The 17075-nt window shown below is 37.8% G+C and overlaps 1 protein-coding gene across 1 annotated transcript in view; it reads left to right on the top strand.

Moving 5' to 3' along the window:
- Ryr2 (ryanodine receptor 2) overlaps nucleotides 1–17075 on the top strand; it is a 387717-nt gene that overhangs the window by 263398 nt on the left and 107244 nt on the right. Inside the window, exons 63-67 of the mRNA XM_038334286.1 lie at nucleotides 3987–4036; nucleotides 10427–10487; nucleotides 12208–12446; nucleotides 14259–14340; nucleotides 16803–16933. Coding sequence (XP_038190214.1) covers nucleotides 3987–4036; nucleotides 10427–10487; nucleotides 12208–12446; nucleotides 14259–14340; nucleotides 16803–16933 — 563 coding nt within the window. The remainder of the gene's footprint in view (nucleotides 1–3986; nucleotides 4037–10426; nucleotides 10488–12207; nucleotides 12447–14258; nucleotides 14341–16802; nucleotides 16934–17075) is intronic.

The following is a 17075-nucleotide window of genomic DNA, read 5'->3' as shown; positions in this document are numbered from 1 at the left end:
CACCCAGACCCCATGAAACATGATGAACCCTGAATCTCCTGCTTCTTTTGGGGTCTCTTAGTTGTTTGTAATAGAAGCCTTGTTCTCCAAGGGTGTTGGTAATTTAAATATTACTTGATGAATATAAACCAAGACAAAGTACACTGAGAAAGAGCAATGAACACACAAAAATAAACCAAAACAAATTCTTTTTCCCTTTTTCAGTCTTAATATTTAGTCAGTGTCAGCTTTATTCATGGGAATGTCAACTGCCTACACACACAGATGCCAAAACACTAAGTTGTATATTCTTACTACATGTAATTTTTACTTGCTGATAATACTTAAATAAAGCTGGGGAAAACCTAGGCCTATGTACCTCTGAAGTAAATTAGCCTATTGTCTGTAACTTATCTTGTATCCCTTAGAGAAAAAGTTAGATCCAGTGCTGCCACCAAGTGGTATAGTTGTGAGGCCCTAGAAGGCCACCAGACAGCTCTTGCTAATGAGTAATACTGTAGTGTTTTCAATGATGCCACCTTCCATTTCGTAGTGCCGGATAGAAAGAGCATTGGTAAAATTTACTTTTCCCATTAGCATTTCCAGAAAAGAAACACCTATGCCTCTGTAAAACCTCCGCACACACACATGCAAATGAATCCAGAGTAGAAGTAAATTATGTCATGGTGGTGCTTTAGTGTCTGTCATGGGAAGTTAATCTTAGAGGGAGAAATTCATACCTAAATCAATAGATAAGATAATGATAAATTAGGGTATATAGGTAGATGAAATACACTGTGTAGTTAAAAATTATGATGGCTAGAGATATCTATCTTATGGAAATGACACTAATAAAGTGCATTGAAAATATTATTAATCCAACATGTAGAAGTACCTACTTTTTCATATATAGTACAAATAAGAAATAAATGTAATTTGAACAGCTGTTTTCTTTGCACAGTATATTATAGATACTTTGTTCCATTTTATATGTTCTAAAAATGAGAAAAAAGTATATAATGATCCAAATATGTTTAAAAATAGCAGACACCATGACAATAACATACAAACAACTAATTTACTTTAGAATCAGGGATGAAACTCCTGAGATTTTCAGATGTTTGAGTTTTTACCAGTTGAGTTAAATATTACAACCTAAGTAGATAAAATGAACAATCAATAAAATCAATGGACTGACTGACGAGAAGGCTTAGTGGTTGCAAACATGCATACTCTTGCGGAGGACCTGGTTTGTTTCCCAGAACCCACATTAAGTGGCTCACAATCACTTGTAACTCCGTCTCTAGAATCCATGCCTTCTTTTGTCTTCTGCCAGCACTTACACTTTTATGTGTATCTGTGTGTCTGTGTGTGCACGTGCATACACATCCAGACAGGCAGGTAAACAGGCAGGCAGGTAGACACACACACACACACACACACACACACACACACACACACAGAGAATATATCAAGTAGACAAAGTGCTAAACCCTGACCTTGCGGTGAAGACTAGCCAAGGATATGTTGAAATGCATTGTTTGTGCTATAATACTGGTTGAAATTATATTTAATGGTTATTTCTAGCAGTAGTTTCCTTTGTCGGAGTTATTTCTCCCCTATTATTAACCAATGATTCTGTGAGACACTTTCTATACTCATTTCCTAACACTCAAAATTCTTTCCTAAGCACTTGTTGTTTCTAAAGTCAGGATCATCATGTCTGCAAAGATTAAGATTTGGGACAGCAGAGTCAAGGCAATAGTTTTAGTTTATAACAAGCACAAGTCCTAGTTTGCCCAGAAATTTTGTTCCCAAAATAGACGGCATAAAAGAGGAAATTTACCTTCCTGGAGGAGTTAGCCTTCGATGTCTGGTTATTTCCCTGGTGATATGTGGTTAGTGAGCAGTGTGATGGGGAAGAATGGGCATTTTCTGGCCTATTTAGTGAACACAGTCTAGTGGAAGGAGGCACAGAACTGTTGTGTTTCCAGAAAAGCCAAAACAGCCTACGTGTTGATCCACCAGGAATAGCTGTGTTCACATATAGTCAATATTTTAAATTCAGTTGCCCCAGGAGTAGCTCACAATGTTTCACTCAGATGCTGGAGAGTAGTAATGAACGCCTTTTAACACAAGCAAGGAGGATACAACCTGACAGTGTGTTCCTTTTGGTCTGTGCTGTCAGTCTCTACAGAGAGACAAATCTGTCTTTGGAAAGAGGGTACTTAGGAGTTACTGTGAAGCTCAGTAGATGGGGGATCTTGGTCAGGATTGCTTTTGTTTTTAAAAACATTAGTAAATAAAATTATAGTGCAAATTAATATAGAATCAAATCTCACAACTAAGATCTACATACAGAGATTTTTATTTTTTTTTAAATATTTTGCTCTAATAAATGATGTCCTCAAACCCAACATTCACAGACATTTGCAGATGAGCATTTTCTTGGAATAGCTATGAAATACTATGTAATTATTCAATAAATGAATGAATCCAGTTTAGTGTGGTAGTGTCTACCTATAATCTCAGCACTTAGGAGCAGAAGTCAATGGATTATGAGTTCAGTGCTAGCCTGGGCTCCCTGAGTAGTTTGAGGTCAGCCTGAGCTGTGTAGCTTGTCCTTGTCTCAAAAGGAAAAAGAATCAACAAATACATTGTTAAAAAGCAATTAATCCATGTTGCTATGAAGAGTACAGAGGCATCATGTCAAAATTTACTCTAAGGGAGGTAGGCACACAAAGGCGAGGCTCTTCCTTCCTCCTTTCCAGATTTATTCCCTTGATTTTGCCGTGTGTCTGCTCTCTAGGGTTTGCATACTGCTGGTGCTGGGGCCAGAGGAGCTTTCCCAGAAAGCCTGGGCAGGAGCCAACTGACCCCACTGCGGGAACCCTGATTAGGTAGACCTGCACCATCCTCCAGGGAAGGGTGCTAGGAAGTGCGGACTAGGACAAGAGCTGTTCCTCTGAAGGGCTCAGAAGAGAGCGGAGAGATAGGAGATAGAGGCTGGGACCTGCTGGATTAAGTGCCATGGTGGAACTCGGGTGGTTCCTGGGAGCATCGGCAGGGACATGTGGGGATGGCAGTGTCAGTGGAGCCCTGGACATCAGAAAAGGCTTCTTGGGGTCTGTGCAGTCTGAGCTGAGTCACTGAGAAGGAAGCGAGGTATAAAATCAATATCAGAAAAGAGTATCCTTAGAAGAGGGACCCTTGGGAGGCCATGGGGCTAGGAATGGGCAAAGAGGCAGGAGGCTACACTTGCTCTCATAGCTCTGGAATATTCACTGAGGGGTAATATTTGGAGGTGGCCATGCTGACTGTGGAATACAAGCTGTGGTTACTTGAATTGTCCTATTGATAATGGCTGTGGATTTCCTGGGACCCTGAGGTAGGGAAATAAGAGAGAAACTCAACTCATCTGTCATCATACCTATCATTTCCTGACAGCCATCAGATAATCAGTCCGGATTCCATTTCTACTTCATGAAGTCTAAATAGGGAGCCCAGTGACATTTAGAAGAGACATTTTGCCCAGTAAAGGAGTTCTAAAACTTACAGTACCATTTCTGCCCAAAGCACCATACTTCTGTTTGTAAATAAGTAAGGCCTGTGATAAGAACCAGGTGTGTTTGGGCAGATCGAATTAAATTCTTTTCCGTGTGGTATTCCTGTAGTTCTGTTCCTTGTGAGGTTTATAGAGATGGCTTTTGTATTAATGAGCTTTGCTTTCTATTTTATTTTGTTTCTTTACTTATAATATGTGCTTTTTAACCATGTTTGTTAAGATACGCAGAAATTCTTTACTATCTTATTCCACATTCTGCTCAGAGAATTGATCCTTTCTGCGTGACATCATGTTTGCTTTTTTTCCCTGCTCATAGGTCAGCTGTTTTGTTTCCTTTCTTTTCTTCTTCTCGTCTTATTTGATTTATTTTTAATTTCCCCCTGTCTTTTTCTACCTCCCTCCCCCCTCCCCTTTTCTCCTTTTGTTTTTCTTTTGTCCTCAGCCTGTTCTGCAAACTTGGAGTTCTTGTCAGGCATAGGATCTCACTGTTTGGTAAGGAGACCCTTGGGAAATTTCTGAGCATGGCCATCAGGGGCTTTTCTTTGCTAATTTTGCACTGTGTTGTGTGCTGCTTTGTTGCATGGATGCATGACTGCACGGCTGCATGCATGGCCATCATAGGCCAGACAAGTTCCTGGAGGATGTATATAAGTAACATTAGCTATGGCAAAATGGAGGGCTGTGTCTTTTCCTGAGCCAGTCCAATTTATGACTGAAAACCGAAGCATATTTAATTAAAAAAGCAAAAGAATGAAAATGGCAAGTTCTGCCATATTTTATTTCAAGGGCAAAAGGAAATCGGGCTCTTGGATTTTTGCTCAGCTCTCTCTGGAAGATTAAAAAATAAGTTTCTATCAATCCAAATTTGGAACTGTACATTGTATTTTCAATGTTCTTGACTACAGATATATTTTTCTCCTTCATTCCAAACCTTGGAGCTTGGTAATTATGGGATCATAGAGCCAAGAGCTTTGCTTGGTCAAAGTCGCTTCTCAATCACCACCTCTCCACACCCCAGCCTTTTCCGACGTGTCTGATGGTCTATAAGGTTGAAGGACATGTGCCTGGATAGCTGTGCAGGGTGTGCACTCACCTTCGCAGATGAACCTACTGGGGCTTTAGGAACTGGCAGATGCTGGAATATTCCAGTCACTCACTTTCTTTTATCTGTTCATGTAAATTGCCGAAGCAAATTTGAGCCCTTTGCTCTCTAGATTTTGGGGACAATGTTGGGGTATTTTATAGAAATGTATTTCTAGAAATGCTTTCAATTTAACTATATTTTTATGAAAGACTAAAGATTTAGAAAACTCAATCTCTTTTGTGAAAGTCACAGTGAATAAACTAAGGGTCTTACAGATAGACACATACACAGAGACAGACACAAAAATACATTCTTAATAAAATTTGTATTAAGTAATAAGTTTTGCTCAACTAACTACTGTTATACTATATACTTCTTGATCTGGAATGTTCAGTACACTTCTGTTTATCAGTTAACTTACATTTCATATATTTTTTTGTTTTTTACAGTATTGTTTAAGATATTTAAAAAATTCAGGGCAGTATCTTCAAAATATTTTCCTTTTAGCTATTTTTCACCAATAGACAACAATTCATGTGCAAATTCTTCAGACAAGATTCTCTTGTTCTTTTCATCAGGTTCAAACATCCTCATGTCATCAGAGAGCACTGTCTAACTATGAATAGCTCTGTTGGGGCTTGTCTGTCAGTGCTAGTGTTTATGGACTCACCTGAAAGCACAATACTTGTGGTATGCTCTTTTTAACTGGGCACCTGTTTTATGTCACTAATACCCCTCTAAGAAAATTAAACATATACTATATATATGACAAAGTACATACATCTTGAGAACAAGAAACTTTTCATAATTATACATCTAGTTAATCAATAGTCAAGTCAAGAAAAATTTTCCAGCATTCAGAACACTTCCATTATGCCATTTTTAATAATGATAAATTTTTTGAAAGGAATATTACATGGACATTCCGTCAGCAAGGATTCCTTTTGCCTGTTATTTAGACTCATATTTTTTTTCAAGTATAATGTCTAAGGGTAACTGATGATAAATGTGTAATATAGTTTGTTGTTCCTTTGCAGGGACAAATTATTCTTTCTTATATAATTTTAATATCTAATTAGATGCAGTATTTGAAATCCATTAAGCTGGAAAATGTTTTTATCATCAAACATGCTCTAATACAAGCTTGCCTAGTTGCCTTTGCACAAAAACTTTACATAGCACGATTATAGCCTGTATTTAAACTCTTGTGATGACCAGGAGAGAACACTGGGCTTTGACTATATCTATGCTGCTTTCGAGAATTAACCACCTGAATGATTTGGACAAGAGACTTGAACGCCTAAACCTTTACTTTTTGTATTGTGGTCGGCTTAAAATCACCCCTAATGTTAGAGAGTTGTTGTGTGCAATAAACCTAACGTGAGTTAGTGAATGCTGAGATACTATGGAAACTGAAATGACTTTGTTCATGTCCTGGTTTGAGACATTAGATTCTATTAGGTTTAAAAAATCTTATTTGTTAGTTCTTACTTAGTGAATCAAATTAAATACAAAATATAGTACAAAGTGTGGTTATTTCAAGTAGATGTGCAAGACCTTTACATACCCCATTGCATCAGAGATGGGTTTTACTAAGAGACCTAAACAAATATGAAACAGATACTTGCATATAGTCATGTTACTCTTTTTTTTTTCACCCTATCTCATATATATTTCATATGATTTTCTGCATTATGGTAGGAAATAAACTGTTTATCAACTCTATCATATATACTGCATTAGTTTATAAAAAGTTATGATTCGAAACCAGAAGGATGGATCAGCAGTTAGACCCAGGTTCAGTTTCCAATACCCATACAGGGCAGCTCATGATCCCTGAAACTTCGGTTTCAAGAGATCCCTCTTCTGGGCTTTAATGGCACCCACATACATATTACACAAACACACACATAAACATAAATAAAAATAATACTTGAAAATAATTCATGACTTTATTTAAGAAATAGTTTAGAAAAATTTAAACTCTATGAAATACTTTGGTTTGATAATGGTTACCAAAACCATAGATACAAAAAGATGCACATTAACGTTCCATAGTTAGGCATTAGAGACCAGGAGAGAGCAATAAACAGACCATGTTCTTGTTGTTGGGGTCACTGTGGTGAGTTGATATGGTACGTACTGTGGATATTAAGCCTTTATTATCTGCCAAATTAAACCACACCTACAATTCTTCTATAGTCACAGAATGTTAAGACATCTAAACCATGAAGGTTACCAAAAGTTCACTCTCTATGTTTGCACGTGCCTTTGATCTCCTTTAAAAACATTTTCTGTATATCAAAACAACCAAAGAACAGAGAGGCCAACCCAACAGCTCTCATGCTCGGAACTGTTATTCTGTGGCTTGGAAAGCATTTCATGTTATGTGGGAAAATGGTAAAGATACTTTTTCCAAGGATGGATGTTTTCATTGTAGAATCTTGGCAAATAGAACAGACTATTTTGTGAGGTGAGGTGGTGGAGAGGGAAAGAAAATGCCATCCTACTTAAATCCATGCTTTCCCACTTGACCTCTGAAGGCTTTGTTTGACTCTCTAAGTTGGTGTACACATGCATTCTGGGAATTCAGTTGGGATGGGAACAACACTTAGGCAGTTTGACAAGACAGAGGATCTCATTTGTCACTCTAAGAGCCCAATGTTGGCTAAATAAATACTGTTTTCATTCTTAGTAACACTCTCCACTTTGCTAGATAGGAATTCTGTTTGCTAACTTAAAGACAGCAAGAGCATCCCCAAACTTACCCATGACAATAAATTCTTCAGTCATTGGTACAGGGAGCAGGATATGAAGGCAGAATAATCTCAGGGATGATGTCACAGGGTCGTGCCTCAAAGGTCTGTTAAGGGCATTATTTGCACACATAAAGAAAAAAACTAGTACTTCAAATGCATCATTGAATATGTGGTCATTGTGTGTCTGCTGTGCGTGAGACATTCTCTTAGGGTGTGAAGATGGAGAAATGAAAAATTTGCTTTCTATTGTTATACCAGAGTCAATCTGTAAACACTTTTATTTGTGTTACTCCAGGACCAAAGAACCCACTCTGTCTGCATCCCCTCTTCCCAGTCTGCGCTCCATCCAGCCATGTCTTCCTCAGACACCAGCCTTCTATCCTACTCCTGCATGCCCAGTATCTTCCATTTCTGTAGAATAACCTGAGCATGAAAGCTGGCTTCCTCAGATGCCACTTCATCTGTTCTCACCACATTGCTTTTCCTTGCTCATTACATATGCTTCCTCAGCTTTCCTGGAAACTCCTTACTTCTGCAGTGTGTCGTGTCCCTTTTCATTCAGGGTCATTGGTGCAATCATTACTCTGTGGGATCAGATTCGCCACCCCTAACACTTGCCTTCTTAATTCTCGCTAAGTACACTAAATTCCTGCCCTTCTAGCTTCCATTTGTCCTTACGGGGCTAAGCAAGAAGCTAAGCACATGATAACCTTTTAAAAATACCTGACAAGTAAAGGAATGAATGAACCAATCAGATCCTGCTCTCAACGAGCTCATGGTCTTAATAGAGAAGATGGGTAATAGACATTTAAAATAGTAAGTGCTATAAATTACAAATTTTTATTCAAATAATGCAACCTTTAATTTTGTTTTTATTTTTGGGAAATTATCAAGGAAAAAAAATGTAAGTTTTTCTTTATAAGACACTCAGTCCCCCGAGATGCTTCCCTGAGCCAGTGGAGAATGTATCAAACTTAAGACATGGAAACTTCCAGAAATGCTTATGAAGTTATACTGTCAAAAATTCTTTTAGCTTAACCACATAGTGGCCCTGAACCTGAACATACAGTATCACTGCATTTCACCACAGTGTTAGCTGGGAGTATATCGACACAGCATAAATTCTAGATGTTTAAAAGAAAGCTACTTGTTATGAAATTTTTCTGTTTTGCAGATGAGGATACTTACTTTTCACTAGTGCATGAACTTACATTTATATTTGGACAAGTTTCCAAAGTAAATGTGAAGTGATATAATTCAGAGAAAATTTCCTTGTTACCTCTTCCTGACTATTAGAAGATTAGATTCACATTTATAGTTTTAATGTCTCCCTTCAAAATGCCTAGTGTATTTGAATACTTATTGCTATTCTCCATGAGGAGGTATCAAAAAATTAGTCTGTATATGTTATCCTAGAAGGCTCAGGTTGTGCTTGACTTGTTGGGCATGGTAGAGACCATGAAAAAAAAAATCCTTTAAAGCCCCAAACATCTCTGAGGATAGTGTCTGTCTAGAACTGAGAGTGTCTTTGTGTTATGACGTGTCTAAATTGGCCTGCTCCTGTTCCAGGATGATTACCCAGTTCTTATGTGTAAGTGGGCTATTTTAAGGTGTGGTTTTGTTTAAAGAAGTTAACATTCAGGTGTTACAAAAGCTTAAATTGAGTCATGACTCATTACCCTAAGGGTCCTGTGTGTGTGTGTGTGTGTGTGTGTGTGTGTGTGTATGTGTGTGTGTGTGTGTGTGTGTGTGTGTGTGTGTGTGTGTGTATGTGATGAAAATATAGAACAAAGACTAATATGACTTGACCATATTTTGGTAGCTAAATTATTTGTTAATGGTATCATCATATTATTTATTTATTAAAACACCCATCACTGAGCATCATGCATACATACACAAACACACACATACACACACACACCACATATTGATTATGTCACCCATAATTTTGTATTTTATATACAAAATTGCAGTCGAGATGCACAAATCTTATTGTTTTCAAGAATTACATTCTGAGTAGTGGAAAAGAGTTCTGTTTAATGTTCTGGAGAGATGACTCAGTAGTTAAGATCAAGTGCTACTCTTACAGAGGACCTCGGTTCAGTTCTGAGCTCCCGGATCAGGCAGCTCACAACCACATGTAGCTCCAGCTCAAGGGGATCTGACACTTCCTCCTGGCTTGCTTAGGCACTGCATGCACATGTGCACATAACCACACACATGCACAGAATTAAAAATAAATCTTTAATACAAACAGGAGTTCTATTTAGCTTCTCCAATCTCTGGTTTTAATTTTTAAAAAGAATTTATTTGTTGCTTCCCTTTTTGCCAAAGACCAACAAAGTTTGGATAAATGAATCCAGCTTACCACATCAGAATTCAGGCATATTAATTCACACTAAGGCCTTTGAATGAAGTAAGGAAGCAGAGATAGCCGGGCGGTGGTGATGCACCCTTTAATCCCAACACTCGGAAGAGGCAGGCGGATCTCTGTGAGTTTGAGGCCAGCCTGGTCTACAAGAGCTAGTTCCACGACAGGCTCCAAAGCTACAGAGAAGCCCTGTCTCAAAAAACAGACAAACAAATGAACAAACGAAATAAAGAAGCAGAGACTCGTGAAGTAATTAAAATAGAACAAAGATGTGATGAGGTGTAGCTCATCTCATCTCTGATATGATATGCGCTGACTTTAAAAGTCTGCCTACTGTATGTATCACAGTGCGTTAGTGTGGGGAGAGCAATGTGTCTGAGGAATTCAGCAAAAATTCTTTAGTTTTGTGCGATGCTTCGGAATGCTTCTGGAGCATGTCTGCTGTGTGGTTAGACATGCTCCACCGCTTGTCGACTTACATTTGCATAACCACTTTTAAGCAGGGAAACTGCATGATTTCAAACTTGAGTCTTCCAAAGTCTTTTTCATTAAGTTATTATTGAGTTGTGTGATTTAACCAATGTTTGCAACACATGAGTTAATAGGACAGGAGAAAGTTAAGAAATTCTGAAGGCGATTTATACAGTGTTTTGTTTCCCCTTCAGGGAATGATGCTACCTCAATTGTGAACTGTCTTCATATTCTGGGTCAGACTTTGGATGCAAGGTAAATAGGCACATTTTTTTTATCTAAATGAATTGATGTCATTATGACGTGTCTTGATTTTATTTTGGTTGTTTCATGAACACTTGATACAAGTACTTTCACTTGGCACAAGTGAAAGAAACTTTATAAATTATTGATACAGTGGTCCTTTGTTTTTACAGTCATACGGGTATTTAATCTTTAAATCATTTTTGTAGCAGCTGATTTTGTAACTGAGTTATCAATGAGAATAGCAATGCCAGCCAGATAACTTGTGGGGCCTTTTCAGTTCCTGGATGTGGTGGCTGAGCTTGACATTTTTTTAAAAAAGATTTATTTATTTATTATGCATACAATGTTCTGTTAACATATATATACCAGAAGAGGCACCAGATCTCATTATATATGGTTGTGAGCCACCATGTGGTTGCTGGAAATTGAACTCAGGACCTCTGGAAGAGCAGCTAGTGCTCTTAACCTCTGAGCCATCTCTCCAGCCCCCTGAGCTTGACATTTATGACAATGCTTGCTTTTGTTCAGAGCAAGTTAGAGGTGCAGCCTCATTGTGTAAAGTGACATCTAGGATGGGCAAGGATGTATGTAGACCAACTGAACCCCAATCAGTGTGCTAGCTATTCTGCTTGACAAACAAGGAGTTTGTCCAAGTACATCATCTCTTCAGCATGATTGAACAATCAATTTACAATCACTTTAGTTCTTAAATACGAATCTAGTCCCTTCATGTGTCTGATAGGGAGTATTCTGTGACATTCCTCGACTACATATGTTTAAGCTTTTATGTCTCTGTCATAAATGAGGGAGTTAGAATGTACACATATATTCCCTTCCAGGAGCAGCGGAACTGGGGTGTTGCTTCTGCAGAAAGCCAAGCCTTCACTGGCTTCTTTAGAAGCGGTTGTGCTGCTATGCTTGGAAGTATAGAATATTTTAGCACTGGGCATTATTTTTCAACTACAATCATTGTTTTGTTCATGCCTGTTGCCCAGAAGGTGTCCTTGTGTTGTTGGAGATGAGCTTAGCCAACTGGCTAGAAACTTGCTGTTGTGTTGGCTATGAAATCCCAGACCATTGACAGAAAACATAAATTATTATTGCATTCCAGGTCATTCCTGATGTCAACAGTGAGGTCATTTGTCAGAAATGATTGGCCAAAGCAGCATTCCTATAACTTCAGATATATAGAAGACTTATTTTATAAAAAATGAAGTTAATAGTTGCGAAGAGAGGAGGGAGATATTAAGCCCCCCTTCCTTTCCCTGAGCACTTATAGGCAGCTAACTGTTTCTAGAGGCAGGAGAGACATTATTTTTATTGGTGAAGCCACTGCTAAGTTGCCCATGCACTTGTAAATAATCCCTTTCCTATGCTCCAGTAAGTAACCCTTTAGAGACTCATTGGTTCACCATATCATATGCCTATCACCATAATCATATGCATGTACTCTTGTAAGCAAACACACACAAAGACATGGAAGTAGAACTCTTTGGAAAGAGGGAGGGGCAAAAGAGAGGGCAATTGGTGAATAGAATCAAAATAAATGATGTTCATATGTGAAAAAGTCATAAAATAATTATATGTAATTAATGTATGTTAATCAAGGTTTTTAAAAAGTTAAATATATTCTAGGTAGGTACTATAGTAGATAGGTAGCATAATGGGGCAGATTCTCTCCTTTGATTTCTTGCTGTCAGAACGTCCAATCTCTTCTTTGACTTCCCAGAACTGTGATGAAGACGGGCCTGGACAGTGTGAAAAGTGCTCTCAGGGCCTTTCTGGACAACGCAGCAGAGGATCTGGAAAAGACAATGGAAAACCTTAAGCAGGGCCAGTTTACCCACACCCGGAGCCAGCCCAAAGGGGTGACTCAGATCATCAACTACACCACGGTGGCACTGTTGCCCATGCTCTCGTCCCTGTTTGAACACATTGGCCAGCATCAGTTTGGAGAAGATCTGATATGTATGTAAATTTGGTCCTTAAGAACTGGCTTTTGAACTAACACCATCAGGGTCATCCCAATGTGCTTCTGCATGCAAATGTTTTTATTATTACAGAACAGCGTTGATGGGTGTTCGAATTATAGAAACCATTCTTACAGGGACAGGTCTGTGCCCGGGAGTAGAGTTACAGTTTTGGGTCGTATGTTCTGCATTGTTGAATTCCACGAATCCATTACATCTTTCCAATGTTTATTTTCCATTGGTTTGGACAATAGAGCCATGCCACATTAAATGTTTTCAGATAATTTCTGAGTCCAACACAGATTGCTGACTGGACCACCAAATAATATGAAATATACGAGCCAAATGCAGCATCTAGAACACTGGACTGTGACAAGCACAAATAACTCTGTTGATAGGTTTTAGTGTGATTTAATTAGCTGGTTTAGAACCAGGTCTATTAAGTTATTTAAAAAAAATCACCCCAGAATACCCAAGGTTACGTAGGCTGTCCTGACCTTTGCAGCGCTCCGCATTTGAACATGGGATGAGCCAGGAGCTTTGGGGGAGCTGACACAGAGACTCACACAGTGTAGGTTTCTGGGGTGATGGATCGTGCAATGTGAGGCTGCTGTGGGGCCCAGTGGCTCTTCTGCTAACATTGGCAAAACCTTATTTCTCTCCAGGAGAACAGTGCTTGTGGCCTGGAGTGTAGATGGAAGAGGGTCTGATCCCACCTGGCATGGCAGCAGGGTTGGAATTAGAAAGCCATAGTTCTTAGATTTCTTTGCTTTTTAAGCATGGCTTATTCAATGATCTAAAGAAATTCACTAGATCCTCTGTTTGATTTTTTTTTTAACATCAAATACTGTAGAAAGGGAATACAAAGATGGTTGAATGATTAGGAGTATATATTTTTCATGCAGAGGACCTGTTTTTAGCTCCCCAAATTCACTTCAGATGCCTGTAAATCCAGCTCTAGGAGGATCCAGGCTTCTGGCCTCTGCAGGCGCCTGCACTAACATATACATATCCACAGACAGACAGATAGGCATATTCCTAACTAAAAATAATTTTTAAAGTCCCCTAGAGAAACTTATATCTGAATGTCAGATCATTGGGGATATCATTTGTGACTTATGGTAACAGACATTTATTATATTTAACATTACATGAACTAAAGTCCTTTTCCATGCAAACCTTTATAGAAGATAGAATATTTTTTCTCTCCATAACAACACTCAAATTGACATATATTCCTTGTCTTTTCAGATAGTCTTGTGTTTTACATTATTCTTGGGAAAGTCCTTTCCTTTAACATTCAGAGAAAGACTATTAAAAATGTTTCTGAGGATGTTCTAGATCAGTGTTCTCAAACTGTGGTTCGTGACCTCTTTTGGAATGAATGACCCTTTTACAGGGGTTGCATAGCATATACACTGCATATCAGATATTTACATTATGATTCATAACAGCAGCAAAGTTATAGTTGTAAAGTAGCAATGAAAATAATTTTACGATTGGGTCCCCCACAGCATGAGGAACTATGTTTTTTTTTTGCTTTTTCGAGACAGGGTTTCCCTGTAGTTTCTGTATTAGGCAGGTTGAGAACCTCTGCTCTAGATAATCACCACACATTCTTTAAAGTGGTCTCAAGCTCCCTGTGTGCAGAGAAGAATTTTGAAAGAAACTTTTGTGTTTTATTTTGTGAATGTGTTCTTCTTTTTCATTTCCAAAGTCTAATGAGGAATCCTGGGTTCAACTTAAACTTTCTCAGGGTCATCTGTTATGTAAGTGTTTATCTCTCAATGGAGACTCTCTTTATTCTCAGTGGAGGATGTGCAGGTGTCTTGTTACAGAATTCTGACCAGCTTGTATGCCTTGGGAACAAGCAAGAGCATCTACGTGGAAAGGTAAGAGCCGACGACAGCCTGGTACTGATGACAGCTGCACCTCGGAACTCTTTTATACTTGTTTCTTACTTTTGATGCAACCCGGATTAATCTGTCCAGTTTCTCAAGAGGAATTTGACAGTCTTTAAGAATTACTATAGTTAACCTCAGTGCAATTTGTCTTTTATATAAAGACATATTATATAAATTTATACTTATAAATATATAAATAAATATATTTAATATTATATAAATTTAAACTTACAGCTTATAAATCTTAGGGGCAGCTGATAGCATTGTTTGTAACTTTGTATCAAAAAGGCAAACTGAGGGGCTTCCAGAGTGAAGACCTATTTAGACCCACAGCAGCCACCTAAAAAGTCCAACATGGCAGCTCTTAGTTTATAATCCCTGAGCCCAGGGGTAGAGGGGAAGAGAGAGGAGAATCCTTGGAGCTTGATTGACAGCCCAGGCTAGATGAATTGGTGGGCTTCAGGTTCAGTGAGAGGCCCTGACTCAAAAACTAGGATGGGGAATGATGCAGGAAGTGAGTCAATGTTGACGTCTGATCTCCAGATGTGTTCACACATGCCTACCCCATCCACATACATGCAAAGAGAAATATAAAGTAAGCTGGAAGTTCACTAAAGCCAGCTTCATTTGCTCACATTCCAGACAGAAGTGAGTCACTATTGTCAAATGTTGTCGACAGGGAAATGAAGACTTGAAGACATGATTATTTTCTCCTAACCAATATAATTCCGGAATTTAGAAATTCATAGCAAAAAGCATTCATATGTGAAACAGTTATCTTGTTATTATTATCTTTTCACAAAACTGGTTTGCTTTATACTCATACTGAAATACCCACATGCTCAGTTTTCTCTTCGTTTTAACTCTGTAGACTTATCAGCAGAATCCAGATTTTATTCTCAAAAACATTTTCTTAATTTTTCCTTTCTTGTTATTTCTTTTGTGTTTACTTTGGCATGCATAAAATTTAACTTTCCTTGACTATTATGTGCAGATAGGTTTTTTTATACATGAGGACTTTGGATTTTTGTTTAATGACATTTGTCAATTACTTCATAAATGTACTTTCTCCTTAGTTTTGTAATCTCAAAAGCTTACATCATACTTTTTTTAGCAGGCAAAAATTGAAATAACAATTCTAGTTTTCTCCACTAGGTTTTCCAGTATTCAGATTTAACTTCTCATGTTGTTGTTTGAATATCAAATATTAGTAAATTGTCAGAAGCAGAAATGTAACAGTGTAAAAAGCTAGTTTTCTACCATCATGGGTCCTGAATCTGCTGGGAGAAGCCAGAATCCACACACAAGTGAATTCATGACTATCAGGGTGGATTGTGCTTTTCATTTGAGTAACCACACAATATAGAGAGCAAGATACCTAAGAATAGATCATTTAGAGCCTGACTTTTAAAGCTCATAACTAATAAAAATCAATAGCCACAAACTCACCTGATGATACATTGTTAAAAAAAACTCTATAATTAAGTGACTATGTATGTTTATTTCCTGGGATATTTAAAACTACCTAATAAGAATATTGTATAGGGGCCAGAGAGATCTCAGCAGTGTACATTGCAGAAAAAACAAATTCTGTTTCCAGTGGCCTCTTCAGTTGGCTCATAATCACATGTAACACCAGCTCCAAGAGACCCAGTGCCTTCTTCTGGCCTCCAAGGGCACCTACACTTACATATATATATCCACACACAGATGCACATAATAAAACAAAAATTGAAAAATATTTAAAAGTAAAATAATGTAATATTTTGTTAATTTAAGTCACATCTATAATACTTATATAGTTCTTTTAGGGAGTTAATAATATACTTAAACTGCTTTCCTATCCGTCTTTCTTTGATGAACAACTGAAGATTCCAACAAAGCCATGAATTAAGAAAATTACTAATAAAAGGGAGAAGAGTGAATGAGATACTATCAGACTTTAAACTCTGTCCACAATCAGTGAGACATAGTCTGATTTCTTAGATACTTTCTTTTTTTTATGAACGATAAGTCAGTAAATTTGCATAAATCATAGTCAGTATTGTGACTTGAACTTTTTACTATTTTGAATCCACTTAGTTGGTATCAGAAATTCTCTTCTTGTTATTTTAAAAAGGAAAGGGGAAAAAAAAGGAAAAGGCAGTCAGGGAGGGATGAAAATGTTCTGACTTATGAGTAAAAGTGCAGAGCTTCTCATTTTGATGACTTGTTGATCTTGTTAATCTGATTTTAAAGTTACTGTTAATTGACAATTGAGCTTTTATTCAGTAGATCAAGATTTGGTCACCAAAGCATGTAATCCTTTTTCCCCCCTTGTAATATACAGAACTGGATTTCAGATATAGTTTGTAGCAATATTGGTATCCCTCTTGTAGGTTAAATCTAACAATTGTCATGTAACTTATTCAGTTATTCAGCTGGAAACAGTAAACATTTTGCCCTTGTAGGCAGAGATCTGCACTCGGAGAATGCCTAGCTGCCTTTGCTGGTGCCTTCCCTATAGCCTTTTTGGAAACCCACCTGGACAAACATAATGTTTACTCCATCTACAACACCAGGTCTTCACGGGAGAGAGCAGGTAACACAGAACTGTGCTTGGTTTTTGAGAAATGAAGCTGCGTCTGATAATGTATTTTTTTTTTTCTGCAGCGTTTTTTATTCTTGGGGTAGTGAGATCATTTGTTCAGATGTTTTTACTTCTGAAAGTACAAGGTAGTGCT

The sequence above is a fragment of the Arvicola amphibius genome, chromosome 6, assembly GCF_903992535.2.
Source record: "Arvicola amphibius chromosome 6, mArvAmp1.2, whole genome shotgun sequence".
NCBI lineage: Eukaryota > Metazoa > Chordata > Mammalia > Rodentia > Cricetidae > Arvicola > Arvicola amphibius.
Note: the sequence above shows the minus strand (reverse complement) of the source record. Positions and strands in the feature narration are given on the sequence as shown.